At 27.9% G+C, this 13,863-nt stretch overlaps 3 protein-coding genes across 3 annotated transcripts; 1 reads left to right on the top strand and 2 right to left on the bottom strand.

Moving 5' to 3' along the window:
• Nucleotides 1–160: 160 nt before the first annotated feature.
• LOC552051 (dolichyl-diphosphooligosaccharide--protein glycosyltransferase 48 kDa subunit) lies at nucleotides 161–3,099 on the bottom strand. The gene is made up of 4 exons (XM_016913662.2): nucleotides 2,943–3,099; nucleotides 2,442–2,694; nucleotides 1,107–1,733; nucleotides 161–1,014 (listed from the first exon to the last, which is right to left on the bottom strand). The coding sequence occupies exons 2-4, from the start codon at nucleotides 2,572–2,574 to the stop codon at nucleotides 470–472; spliced, it is 1,305 nt and encodes a 434-aa protein (XP_016769151.1). The 5' UTR covers nucleotides 2,575–2,694; nucleotides 2,943–3,099; the 3' UTR covers nucleotides 161–469.
• Nucleotides 2,887–6,812, top strand: LOC409219 (phospholipase A-2-activating protein). Its single transcript, XM_006564515.3, has 6 exons — nucleotides 2,887–3,283; nucleotides 3,398–4,267; nucleotides 4,369–4,699; nucleotides 4,774–5,008; nucleotides 5,108–5,526; nucleotides 5,616–6,812. Exons 1-6 carry the CDS (start codon nucleotides 3,108–3,110, stop codon nucleotides 5,931–5,933), a joined length of 2,349 nt encoding a protein of 782 aa, XP_006564578.2. The 5' UTR covers nucleotides 2,887–3,107; the 3' UTR covers nucleotides 5,934–6,812.
• A 1,067-nt stretch (nucleotides 6,813–7,879) lies between these two features.
• Nucleotides 7,880–12,880, bottom strand: LOC411820 (dual specificity protein phosphatase Mpk3). Its single transcript, XM_006564514.3, has 5 exons — nucleotides 12,751–12,880; nucleotides 9,884–12,035; nucleotides 9,188–9,373; nucleotides 8,842–9,084; nucleotides 7,880–8,761 (listed from the first exon to the last, which is right to left on the bottom strand). The coding sequence occupies exons 2-5, from the start codon at nucleotides 10,275–10,277 to the stop codon at nucleotides 8,382–8,384; spliced, it is 1,203 nt and encodes a 400-aa protein (XP_006564577.2). The 5' UTR covers nucleotides 10,278–12,035; nucleotides 12,751–12,880; the 3' UTR covers nucleotides 7,880–8,381.
• Between the last annotated feature and the right edge of the window lie 983 nt (nucleotides 12,881–13,863).

Raw genomic sequence — 13,863 nt, 5'->3', positions numbered from 1 at the left:
TGAAAAAATAATTATTGTATTATATTATTATTTATATATTTTTTATGCAATTTATATTTATTATTAACTAATTTATTATTTTCGACTTAATTTCTAATAAATGGGAAATATCTGCTATGTAATAAATTCATTATATATACTTATAAATATAAAGAAAAAGTGTTGTTTTTTTTTTTTTATTTATTATAAGAGATATAAAAACATGTTTCAAAGTTATTTATTTATACCAAAAACAGTATGCAACTTTTAGTATAACTTTAATCTTAACTTTTTCATTATTTCTTTTGTTTTTTAATATTTTATTAAATAAATAAAAATCTGTTGTTATATTTAGATATAATTTGAGTTTTTTTTATTAATTTAACCTAAACATATTTTATTAATAAATTGACTAAGCATTTTTTCTTTTTAATGAAATAATATATTTATATAACTAATAAATTATTAGTATATATTTTTAATAATAAATTTATTCAAACTTTGGTTTTGTATCTTCTTTATAATATAAGAATGCCAAAGAGAATAAAAATACTCCACCCATCATCGAAAAAGCACTTATGTAATAAGGAAATGCACTAGGTATAAAACGTTCATATTGAGTGTGTTGTAGAGGACGGACAGATACTTGAGTGGTACTATATAAATGCGTTAAACCAATACGAGTATAATCTACTTTGAACTGATAAACACCATAGACATCAGGAATTTTAAATCTTGCTTCATATCGGCCATTACCTACAGGTTTCATAGTCATACGAACAAAAGGATCTATTCTAACAAATTCTAATTGTAGATCATTGGTTTCATAAGGAATCCATTTATCTCCTGCTAATTTCTGAACGTCAATAGAATAAACTACATCATCCATAATTGTATAAGCTGCTGGAGGTTCAGATTCTCCTACTCTATGGTGATGAGCAGAAGAAACACGTATCACACCATTTTCCTTGAACACCCAGCGAGCAATCATTGTTGCTACAGCTTCATTTCCAGATTTCAAATACTTTTGACCACCTGTATATTATTTTAATATTAAATATATTTATAAAAAAATATATATTTAATAATTTAAAAAAGAATTATGATGTTTAATCTGATTTTCTTACCTTGAGCTTTCTGAATAGGACTAGTAAAAGCTTCATCACTAAAAAAATACAAAGAACCAGAAAATACTACTCTGGCATTATTTCTGGCTTGCAAAGCTGTAATTAACAATGTATTTTTGCCTACTGCATGAGGATACTCTTTTATAGAATTCTGTGGATTATATGAATATGCTGAACTAGATGCTGTTAATAAACGTAAAATTAAAGGATTTTCTGTATCTGCAATCAATCCAGTTCCTTGGTAAAGTAAAGAATTTATGTTTTTATTTCCAACAATTGCAGGAGCATCTATCAAATTAGCAGGGTCTGCTACTATTTTTGTATGATAACCATTATCAGAAACATCATAGTTTAAATGATCAATGACTGCAGAACCTTCTTCATCAATTTCAAAACCACATTCTGATGCTAATTCATGTAAAGCATCTCCTGATTGAGATGAACCAGCAACTAAGACATTACCACCACCATCAATGAAATCTGTTATTGTTTCAACACTTAATGCTCCTCCAAATTCTTCTACAGAAGGAGCAAATATTATTAAATGTTGATATAAATATTCTCCATATTTAGAAAGCTGCAGATTAGCATCATCTGCTAATTTAAAAGTTAATATATATCCATTATCTATAAGAAAATTAAAAACATTATTAATCAATATATATATTTTGACATTAAATTATATTAAATTACATTAAATTACATTACAATTAATACAATTATAATATTATTAAGCATAAACAATGCCATCATAATTTGAAAAACATATGAAGCAATTGATAATAACTAATTATTTTATTAGATAAAAGAAATTTTCAATCAATTTTTCATTATATGTTTTTAAAAAATATTTTTGTTATTAAATATATGAGTATTGCAAATGAAAAAAGCAATATAAATTTTTATTATTTATCTATAAAGTTTTATTAATAATTTTTTATTAATTAACTATAGATAATAAAATAATACAAATTTGTATTATTTATCTATCTTATTTATTTATAGAATTATGAAATTAACATGTTTAAAAGTATATAGCTACTTCATTTCATAGGTATTTCATTTATTCATATAATATAATAATATAACAGTTTCAATGTGATTTATATTAAAGTCTTTTGTAATAAGTTATATTTATTCATTGTATTGTAATTTTTTCATTTATAATACTAATAATCTATCTTATATTTAATATTAGTTAAAATCTTAATTAATATTATTAAAATCTTTTTAATATTAATTTCTGAACATATAGTGAAAAATTTAGTTTTTCTAACTGATTTTGATTCTGAATTTATCAGAAACTTGCAGTATTGAAGTTGAATATTTACGTACCTTGCAGTGTCTTAAAAAATATGGAATGTGTTTCTCTTATAGCTAAATTATCTAATAAAACGAGTGTCGGTCCTCCAGCATTCGCTATTCCAAATATCATAACAAAATAGAGAAATTTATTTATAAAATTCATTATGTATTATACGTAATATTCTTCTACGAAACCGGTTTCTCTATCTTAAAGTAGCGGGTTCACATACAACACGTAACCAAACGGAAGTTGTTCACTTTACGGAAATGACATGCTTCAACCCTATGAATCAAATTTACCATATACTATCGATATTTGATCAAAGTTTTTTGTAAAAAAAAGATAATATATTATCTTTAGTGCATTAATATTTTGATTATATATTTATAAAAATAATCAATTAATTCAATTTATATGACATTATATAATATAAAATTATTTTCAAGCTATGATTCTTTATAAAATAACCTTGAATTTCAAACAATTATATTAGGTTAATGATATTGACAAAAAGACAAAAATTTGTTTACATTTACAAAAATGATTTAAATAATAATTTCTTATAATATCATGCGAATATAGTGATTATTGTTACGCATGCTCGAACGCGTTTTAAATGTCAAAACCGTGCGAATTTATCCACATTTATTTGCATCGAGAATCGCTAAGATTTTCCTGACAGTTTCGCATAAGTTATGTCCTTGTTGCGTGCCTCGCACGATTATCAGAGTGGTATGGCTAAACCGTATTACAAATTGAGAACTTCTCTTTTCGGACACACATCCGACGTGAGAGCTGTAGCAACCTTTGCCGACGGAACTATAATTTCTACTTCCCGGGATGAAACTGCACGTATTTGGAAATCATGCGGGTATTTAACCTATTCGAGGATTGTATTAAAATTAAAAAAAAAATTCTTTATTTATTCTATATTTATAAGTTATATATTTTACACGATTATAAAAGCGATATTATTATTTTGCAGAAATGATAAAGATTATGAGCACACTGCAACTTTAAAAGGACACTCAAATTTTGTCACCTCTGTATGTGTTATAAATCCTTCTGAGCAAAATCCTACAGGTTTTATTATTACTGGTAGTCATGATAAGACTATACGTATTTATATTTCGGACCAAGCAGAGCCCATAAATATTATAAAAAGTCATCAAGATACTGTTTGCAAATTGACAACTGGTACAAAGGAAGGAACATTCTTATCAAGTTCCTGGGATATGAGTGCTAAATTATGGAATTTAAGTGATTTAAGTAAACCACAATTAAACTTACTGGGCCATACAGCTGCTGTATGGTGTGTGGCAGATTTGTTAAGTGGATACATTATAACTGGATCTGCAGATAAGCTAGTTATAATATGGACAAGCGATGGTTCTATACATCATAAATTGATTGGGCATACTGATTGTGTTCGTGATATATCTGCAATAAGTAGTAATGAATTTTTAACTTGTGCTAATGATGCCACTGTACGTCATTGGAATGTGTCCCTTGGAACTTGTTTAGGAACTTATTGTGGACATGAGAATTATATCTATAGCATTTTAGCTCTAGAAAATGGTACAAGCATATTTACTTGTAGTGAAGATCGGACACTTAGGATATGGCATAATAGTGAACTAAGTCAAACTATTACTTTGCCCACTCAATCTGTATGGTGTTTGGCTTTACTTCCTAATGGTGATGTAGTTACTGGAAGTTCTGATGGAGTTGTTAGGATATTTTCATGTAATCCTGAACGCTATGCAGATTCAGAGACATTGCAAGAATTTGAACAACAAGTAGCTAGTGTTAAACTTAATGCTCAACAAGAATTAGGTGGGATCAAAGTTAAGGAGTAAGTCAAATAATTAAAAATTTAAATTATAATAATATATAAGAATTAAATTATAAATAATAAGTTATAAATAATTTTAATTAACATAATTGTATTAACAGTTTACCAGATGCCAAAGCTTTGCTGCAACCTGGACAGAGAGATGGTCAAACTAAAATAATTAATGATGGAGATGCTATAAGAGCCTATAGCTGGTCACAAAATGAGCAAAGATGGATAAAAATTGGAAATGTTATGGGTGCATCAGGTGGTAGTGTAGCTACATCTGGAAAACAGCTTTATAATGGCATAGAATATGATTATGTGTTTTCAGTGGATATACAAGATGGTATTCCTCCATTAAAATTACCTTATAATAATGATCAGGATCCTTGGCATGTTGCCCAGAAGTTCCTTCATGATAATGGTCTTAGTCAATTGTTTCTAGATCAGGTATAAAATTTGAAAATTAAATATTTGCTTTTTAATGACAAATAAATTTTATGGCAATTTATTTTTATTTATAGGTTGCAAATTTTATAATAAAAAATTCTGAATCTGCACCAGTTTTGAAAACTGATGCTCAATATGCTGATCCTTTCACAGGAGGCAGTAGGTACATTCCACAGTCGACAACAAATACAGTTTCGCACGAATTCACGAGATCAACAGCATCAAATTCTTCAGACGCATCTGTACCTTCTTATATACCTCATACAAAATACTTGAAATTGGAACAAGCTAATCTTTCTCAAATTTTAGGTATTCATATTTTTTATTGCTCTTATTTCTATTTCATTTATAATGATAGAATTAATTAACGAATTGTTTAAAATATTTGTTTAAAATATTTTTTTGTAGAAAAGATAAAAGAATTAAATACTAAACAAAATGATCCTTTTAAAGTACCAAATGATAAATTGGAATCTTTGGTGAAACTTGCTGGTGATCAAGCTTCTGAGCAATTAAAAACTGATGCTTTAAGCACTTTGAAAATACTTTTAAACTGGTCAGATGATATATTATTTCCTGTGCTTGATATTACTAGGCTTGCAGTACTTTGCAGAGAAGTCAATGATGTATTATGTACAGAAGAACTCTTGCAAATTGTAAAAAAGCACATCAAACCTGATGCACTTCCTTCTAATCAAATGCTCACTTTCCGCTTACTGGCAAACATGTTCAGTCACGAGAAAGGTGAAAAACTATGTCTTAATTGCAAAGATGAAATACTAAAACTTTTATCAGAGTTAGAATCTCTTACAAATAAAAATAATCAGGTATGAATAATAAATAAAAAAATGTATATCATTTAAAAGAAAGTATGAATTGAAATAATTGATAAAAAATTCCATTTGCATATTTTTAGGTAGCAATTTCAACTTATATATTGAATTTAACTGTAGCTCTGAATAAATATAATGATACCCTTGGTAAAATAGAATGTCTGAATGCAATGTTCTCATTATTACCACGTCTCAATGAATCTGAAGCAGTATTCAGAACTCTCGTTGCATTAGGAACGCTTTTGAGTACGACATCAAATTCAGAAGATCGAAATAATTTAATAAAAGCAGTACGACAATCAGAAGTTGCATTGAACATACTTTATACTATATCAGAAACTACAATTCCAACAGATAAGCTGGCAAATTGTTCAAAACAGATAATCAGTTTAATTATTTAAATATATAAAATATAGAAAAAAATTGGAAAAAACAATGGAACTCAAGACTCAAACTATAAAGTGTTGTAATTAACGAACATATTCACCAATATTGCGTTAAATAGGTTTCTTATATTTTTTGCAATCTGATGGTTTAAACATTATAATTATCTCATTGCTAATAAAAGTACATTTTGCCATAATTGAGAAACAATCTTTGTTTATCAAAAAAACATGTACATTTCTTTTTATCCTTTTCCTTTTATATGTAAAGATCAGTTGCTTTAGTTTCAATTTAGATAAGATAATCTGTGTATTTTAAAATGAAAATTAATTAAAATATATGTACAACAATGAATATAAAATAATAATTTATGTAATATACATGTAATGTAATTAAATCTTTCGAGCACTTGCCCGACAAACATACAACAGACAACAAGTGTAATAGTAGAATATTGTTATTACATTAACGTCAAATACACACACACATACATATATATACATATATATGTATGTATATGTATACCAATTCACTCTCACGAGTAAGTCAAGAGTCGGTCAAGTAACCAGATTTCGTAGTTAATTACAATGAAAAATAATAACATTCACTGTGTACACTCATTAACTTCAATTATCTTCGATGAACAATACATACATGAAAGATAATTATTTTATTCTTTGTTTTCTTTTTATAGTATCATCAGGTCATTTGTGGCTCGTGGGAATGTGAATATGTAATTTCTGTTTTCTTTTTTCTTTCTTTGCTTTTTTCTTACAAAAATAATTTGAAATATATAATCTGAGATCTGTAAGATAATAGAAACAGTGTTGGATCATTACAATTAAAAATTTTTTAGTGTATTTCAAATTGCTATACATTACCATATGTATATCTATGATTAATTAGTTTTTTTTATCTTTTCATTTTGTACCAACGCTGAGGATCAAAACCATAATATATAATTACTATGAAGAATTTTTTGTTAAAATTTTGAAATATATGAGTATGATTACTATAGTTTTTTTTTTTTTTTTTTTTTTTTTTAAAGCAAAATAAGTTTTTTATTTCAGAAATAAAGATTCGCGGAATGCCCTATAAAAATGCACTGATCCATAAAGATGTGTCTTGAATTATCAATCAAGATTAAATATTTGGAAGAGGGATAAAGATAAACAGAGATAAAGAACGTGCACATAAAATTGCAAATCTTTTGAAAAGATAGATTTGCATAGGAAATATGTACTCCTTATTAAGATAAGTCACATTTGTGGATTTGAAAAATCATGTCAAAAATTACATTCAAATAGTATTGATTTGTAGCCTTTAAATATATATTTTTTTATTCTTTCTGTTATTATAATCTAAACTGCTGAGAGATTTCTCAATTTTTTGTACCTCTGAATTTAAAGTGTGTTTTTTTTATCAAGCAGTTATTCATTATTAATTGTTTTTAATTCAATTATTTATGATTGCCTATTTTACGATTTGTAATTTCATTTCATTTCGTTCGTTTCATTTTTTTTCGAATAAGCATTGTTCGCAGTAAAATCAAACACAGCCTCGATAATTGAAGGGTTCAGGGAACAAGTATTAAAAATATAGACATCTCATACGTATAAAAATGTATCTTAGCAATAGATCAAGCCAAAAAAAATGTCTTGAAACATTATTCAAAAAAGAATCTTAAATTTTTATCTAATAATTCAGATATTATAATTATCTATAAGAAAGTATAGACTTAAATTTATAAAATACTTTCAGTGTTTAACATCATATATCACGACAACTTAGAAAAGAGTTATAGAACATTTTAGCAGTCATATCTATTTTTTTTCGCCCTAAATTACAATAAGATTTAAATCTGATTTAGAATTATAACTTCATTAAATTAAAAATAATCTTTTAGAAAGTAACTCATTATTTATGTTTTTTAATAATTCTTTTTTTTTTTTTTGTTTTTTTGTTTTTTTTTTACGACAATATAGAATTATGGTTTGCAAAATCTTCTCAAAAACAATTTCTGTTATTCAATTAATAAAAAAATATTAGAAAAACTATTTTAATATTTGAATTCAAGCCTTTTTCATTGTATGCAAATTAATATATAATTAATTATATATTATACATTATCATAAAAATTTAAAATCTTGCTTTTTATACAAATAGTGAATTTTTTATTAATTTTCATTTCAGAATTAATTATTAATAATAATTTAGCTAATAATGAAAATTCTTAATTCTTGAGCTAATTCAAAACTAAATTTTTTTGACTGATTCTAAATTTTTAATATATTTTACAATATATTTATAATCGTAATTTATCGTATAATCATAGCAACATATTTCTTTTCCGCAGAAATGTGAACTTCCCGCACCCTTCAATTAGGGCTTCTCTTTGCTACTTTCTGCTATGGCAGCATACTAGGAGGGACCTAAAATTTATATTGGGTCCCCCCTGGCCCGTCTCATTCAGCCGGCGTACTCGATGCCCACCTATCGAATTCTATTCCCGAATCTGGACTAAGACCCAAATCTATGGGACTAAGAAAACTGGGAGCTGGACAATTACAAGGTCCACTAGGTCGGCACGCTCCTATACATCTTTGATCATTTCCTCTATTACTTCTGTCACCTCTATCTCTCAGTTCTTTTTCAAAACTATGCAATTGTTCCATAAAATGAAAGTTCGGTGCGATATTAGATTTTCGACTGCGCACTAAATTGAAGGCATCGTTCAGACTAAGGCTACATTTGTGCATAAGATAGGCTACGGTTATTGTAACGGACCGAGATACTCCGGCCAGACAGTGAACCAGCACTCCCTTATCTGAGCTTCGAGCCTCCTCTGAAAAATAAACAAATGATTATGTCTCAAATTTAAATATATTAACCGATTCTTTTTTTATTTTTATTGATTATATTTACCAATGAATTGAATTGCTTGTGGAAAGAAACTAGCTAAATTCTGGCTCCAATGATCGCTTATAGGTATTTGCATGTATTTTATCGAACCAGCGCTTTCAAATACATTTGGCAAATCAGGGGTCACATTCAAAATATATTGTATCCTATGACGTGCTAAAGCTTCTCTGTCTTCACTATTTGCTGCATTTCCAAGATATAGATGGGGTAGAATTTCGACTGGAAAATCTTTGTCCTCTTCAGGACCTAAAAAAATCACAAAGGCAATTTTATGATTTCTTCACAATTTCATTGAAATGCATTTTTTTTATATTTCATAAATAAATAAAGATGATTTGAATATACTAACCAACGGAATCACATGTACTATCACTGTCAGAATCTGAATATGATCTTGTAGGTAATGTGGAAATTCGAAGTGATCTAAGACCCATTAATTCACCTTCATTAGAATCTTGACCTGGAGGACCTTCACCACTAGTTTGACTACCTTCACACCACTCGGGATATCTATCTTTGAATGCTCCAAAACCATCTAAAATAAAATAAAACAAAATAAAGGATTTTAATAAGAAGAAATATATTTTTTATTATTATTTTTGTTATTTATTATTATTTTTATTATTTTATTATTTATATTTATTTATTTTATATTTTATTTATTATTTACATTTATTATATAATAACTTTATATAATAATATATATTATAGAAATAATAAACAAAAAGTAAAGGCTAAATGAAATAAATATACTTAGTGAGGAATATAAAAATTTTATATAACTGAGAATAAATAACAATAAAATAATAAAAAATATTAGATAATAATACTCTTTAAAAAAAACAATATTATTTCAAATATATTTTTACTGACTTATAGCAAATATAATTATGATAAAAATTTAAAAAATTTTATAATATAATCTATAATCACTTTATATTTTTCAAAATATAATAAAAATATTGAGATACATTTTTTTTATTTTTAATGTATGTATTTTAAAAAAATAATAAGAATATTCATAAACATGTGTTAATCATCTTACCCATTAAAATAGCAACACATCCTCCACCATTTCTAAGTCTTCGACTTAAAACTTGAATTGTTTCACCCTGATGTCCTGCAGGATCTGTAGAGTCACCAATCAATACAAATGTCCCTCTACTATTTTCATCACCACACAGAAATATTTCTACTCTGTTTCTTAATTCTAAGCACCTTATTGTTGATAATAAATCAACTTTTCCAGCTGCCAGTCGTCTCAGCATAATGCTAGGTATAGCTAAAGGTACAGAGCCTCTAATGCGAGCTTCAGAAAAATCAGAATGTGCTCTACAATCTAAAATAAGAAGCTTGTTAGGACCATCTGGTGATCTTAGTTGCTTAAAAAGCCACTCAGGATCCACCAAATCTTCCTCTATAACACTTCCACCTGGCATGTTGTAAGCATTAAATAAAACTCTTAATGTTTCTTTGATTTTGTAATTTTCTTTCCTTAGAGCACATTTGTCTTCTTTCTAGAATAATTTGTTCATATTAACAATGAAATCATTGATTTCTATTACATTCTATTTGAGAACCAAAACATTTGAGATTTAACAAAGTTGAAAAAAAATTTCTTTTTAATATGGCACTTTCAAGTAACACTTTACCATTGGTTTTTATGTAATGATTAATGTATATACATGATATCTGTTTAGGATTGTATTCAATTGAATATCAATCTTGGTTACATGTTTATCAGTAACTGAGGACAGTATGAATACTAAGTGCTTGGACGCATTCTATAAGTACACGCGTCTTATACATTTATTCTTAAATATTCAAATACGAAATGGCACTTAGAATTGTATGATAGAATACATTTCTTACAGACATCCAAATGTTTGGTGTCTTTCTTGAACTTTATACATATGTATCTGTGTTTTATTTCAACGTTTTCTCACGTGTATTCATCATTTCTTACGGCATCTCAATGCCGTGTTTTCTTTTACTCCTCCTCCTCTTTCTCCTCCACCGCTGGCACTGCCAGCAGCTCGTCTCGATTATTGATCCTTTTGTAAATAAAGACGACAGGTCCAATTAACGCCACAGTAGCGGAATGTTTCAGTTCACTCGACAAATGCATGATCCCACGCGTTGTGTCACCACACACTTCTTTCTATCTCTTTATCTCAACAACCACATCGACAGTTTACTCGACATCATGTCTCGTAAAAAACGTGTTAATGTTATTCTTGTTTTTTCACAATGGAACATATAACAAATATATGTTTGTATCTTTTCTTAGACGTTAATTTTATTCTTCGTTCCTCAATCGTTTCTTTAATGTGAACTCAATCCAATCACAACTACAACACATGTTCTCAACTTCAGCTTCTTTTTCAACACTTCACTAACACAGAGATGCTGCGTTATACGCTGGAGCCGTGAACAGTCCATTCGAATCGGTCCGAATGAACAAAATACATAGTTCAAAAAATCAGTCGCGTATCTCGGCGCTACGCGACTCGAGACCGTCGTTCTCACCTTACAAATCCCTCCAACATTGCTCGACGCGTCTTCCCTAAGATGCCGTACCGACTTCCTCTTCTTTTTTTTTTCTTTTACGTCACTCTTCTGACTCTCCACCGAACACGGAGAGAGCAGTAGAGCTCAGCTACAATTCTCGTGTCTTGCCTTCTATCTTCCTCTCGCTTTCTTTTAACTTCCGGTCTTTCTCTAACGTTTAAAGCACAGCATATACTATCTCTGTCTTTCTTCTGTGGCCTTCTAGCCAGCCTGCTGCAGGCCACACCTTACCTCGAGCGTTCTTCCGTCCAGAATGGGCAAATGGCGCTCGAATCCTCGATTGTAGGGGAAACTGGTCTTTACATTGATTGGCGCCAGGTCACGTGGTGCTCACTATCGGACCAATCCCGATTCGGACTGACGTCAGTTCATTGACAAAAGATGTTTTCATTAACAAGGCGTGGGTAGATGGGTCGGGGAATCGGTACTGACCGAGCCGCAGTATGAGCCAGAGGTGAGGAGACGACGGGGAATGCTAGTACACTACACACTCACTCTCTCACGCGTGCGTGGGCGCATATTATTACAATCCGCAGGAGACACGGCATCGTCTACCAAGCTACATCGTATCGACGTGCACATACACTTGTGTGCATGTCAGGATCGGCATGATATTCTCTGTCACCCTGCAGAAATTAAAAAATTTTTAGTTCTTACATAATTCATTAATATTTATTATAGATCATAATATTTCTTCATTATTATCTGAAGATAACAAAAATCAAATTAAAATAATTCTTTCTCAAGAGTTTATAAGATACAAATCTGGTTTAAGTTTAAGATTTAAAACATGAATAAAAAATTTTAAGGAACACAAAAACGTAATTCTTGTTTAAAGAAATTTTTGTGAATTTTATTTTGTGATGCAATGATGCATGATTCTTTATATCTTCATTTGTGTTTTAGAATTGTTACTATATTTTGAAATTTTTAATATCAATAGAAAATTTATTTAAAGATATTAAAATCTAAAAATTTTGAAACATTTTTCTCTTTTTTTTTTATCTGAATTTTATTTAAAATATAGAATGATATGAAAATTCTATATTTCAATATTCAAAATTTTTGTTAAAAAAAATGCATCACACACAATATCAATAATATATAAATATCAATATATAAAATATGTAAAATAATATCAAGAATAAAATTATTATGATTTTTGATAAAATTAAAATTTATATTTTAAAATGCATTATTTATTTTCTTATTATTATAAATAAATATACTATTCTATTCTATATTATAATAAATATAAATTCTCAATTTTTTATATTTTTTTTATGTCCTATTCAAAATATTACGTCCCTGAGTTCCGTCGTACTGTACGTGAAGCCTCACCTCGAATCGGGTAGCCTATCAGGCGGCTCTCGGGCGTGGGTTGGTATTCCATTCATTTGGGCTGCTGTCGTTGAAGATTTTCACGTTCGATCACGCGGACGGCGCAGGGCCACTTTATCATGACCCCGAGAGAACTGTCGCTAGGAAAAAGAATAAGTCGGTAGAATGATAGATAACGAAAAAGAGAGAGGTAAAAAGAACTCTCATTATCATATGCTTCAACAAATCACAAGACGAATTTCGTTTCAATTGTGTAGGAACATGATAAGGTGAGCGTACTACGGCGTCCTTGGTACTTACTCCACGTTTATTTCGATCAATGACAGTTATAAAAAATTTACGTAAGAACCTGTATATCATACATCTCTACATATAAATACTTGTATGTAAATTTTTTGTTATATTTGCATTTCTTCAATATTTCTATGAGAAATATAAATTCTCTTTATCTATATACAATATATCTAATGGATTAAAATTTAATCGAACTTCAACGCATCATGCGAGATGCTAATGAATCTTATTAGAATGACATAACTGATTTTTCTGAAAATAAAACGTTTATTAAAAAATAAGAATACCTGATATTAGAATTTTAAAAATTATATTAAAATTTTATTATTTTAATAATTAAAAAATAAATTTTATCATCAAAAAAACTTACAAATTATATGAAATAACTATACAAAAATATTTTTATTACTTTATATTTAAAATAATATATAAATTTGAGAATTGCATTTAATAGTATTGTTATAATAATTATAAAACTTGAACTGTATTTTTAGCCTAAAATTGGAATATGAAATAAAGATTATGCAGATTTATTATATTAAATTATTTTTTAAAAGAGATAATATTCTCTTTTTCTATGAAACGAATATAGTAATATAGTAATATAGTAGAAGGAATATAGTAATCTTAAATTAATCAAATAACGATATGAATTAATGTTTATATAGAATCATGGCTATATTTTTATATATCTATATAATTTTTATAAATTTATGTAACTTTTATACATTTTTAAAAGATATTTCTATATTTTATGAAGAAAAATTTTCAAAATATAAAATTAATTTGTATTTAAATATTTTTGTATTGAAATTTTTA

This window comes from Apis mellifera, linkage group LG8, assembly GCF_003254395.2.
Source record: "Apis mellifera strain DH4 linkage group LG8, Amel_HAv3.1, whole genome shotgun sequence".
Classification (NCBI taxonomy): domain Eukaryota; kingdom Metazoa; phylum Arthropoda; class Insecta; order Hymenoptera; family Apidae; genus Apis; species Apis mellifera.
Note: the sequence above shows the minus strand (reverse complement) of the source record. Positions and strands in the feature narration are given on the sequence as shown.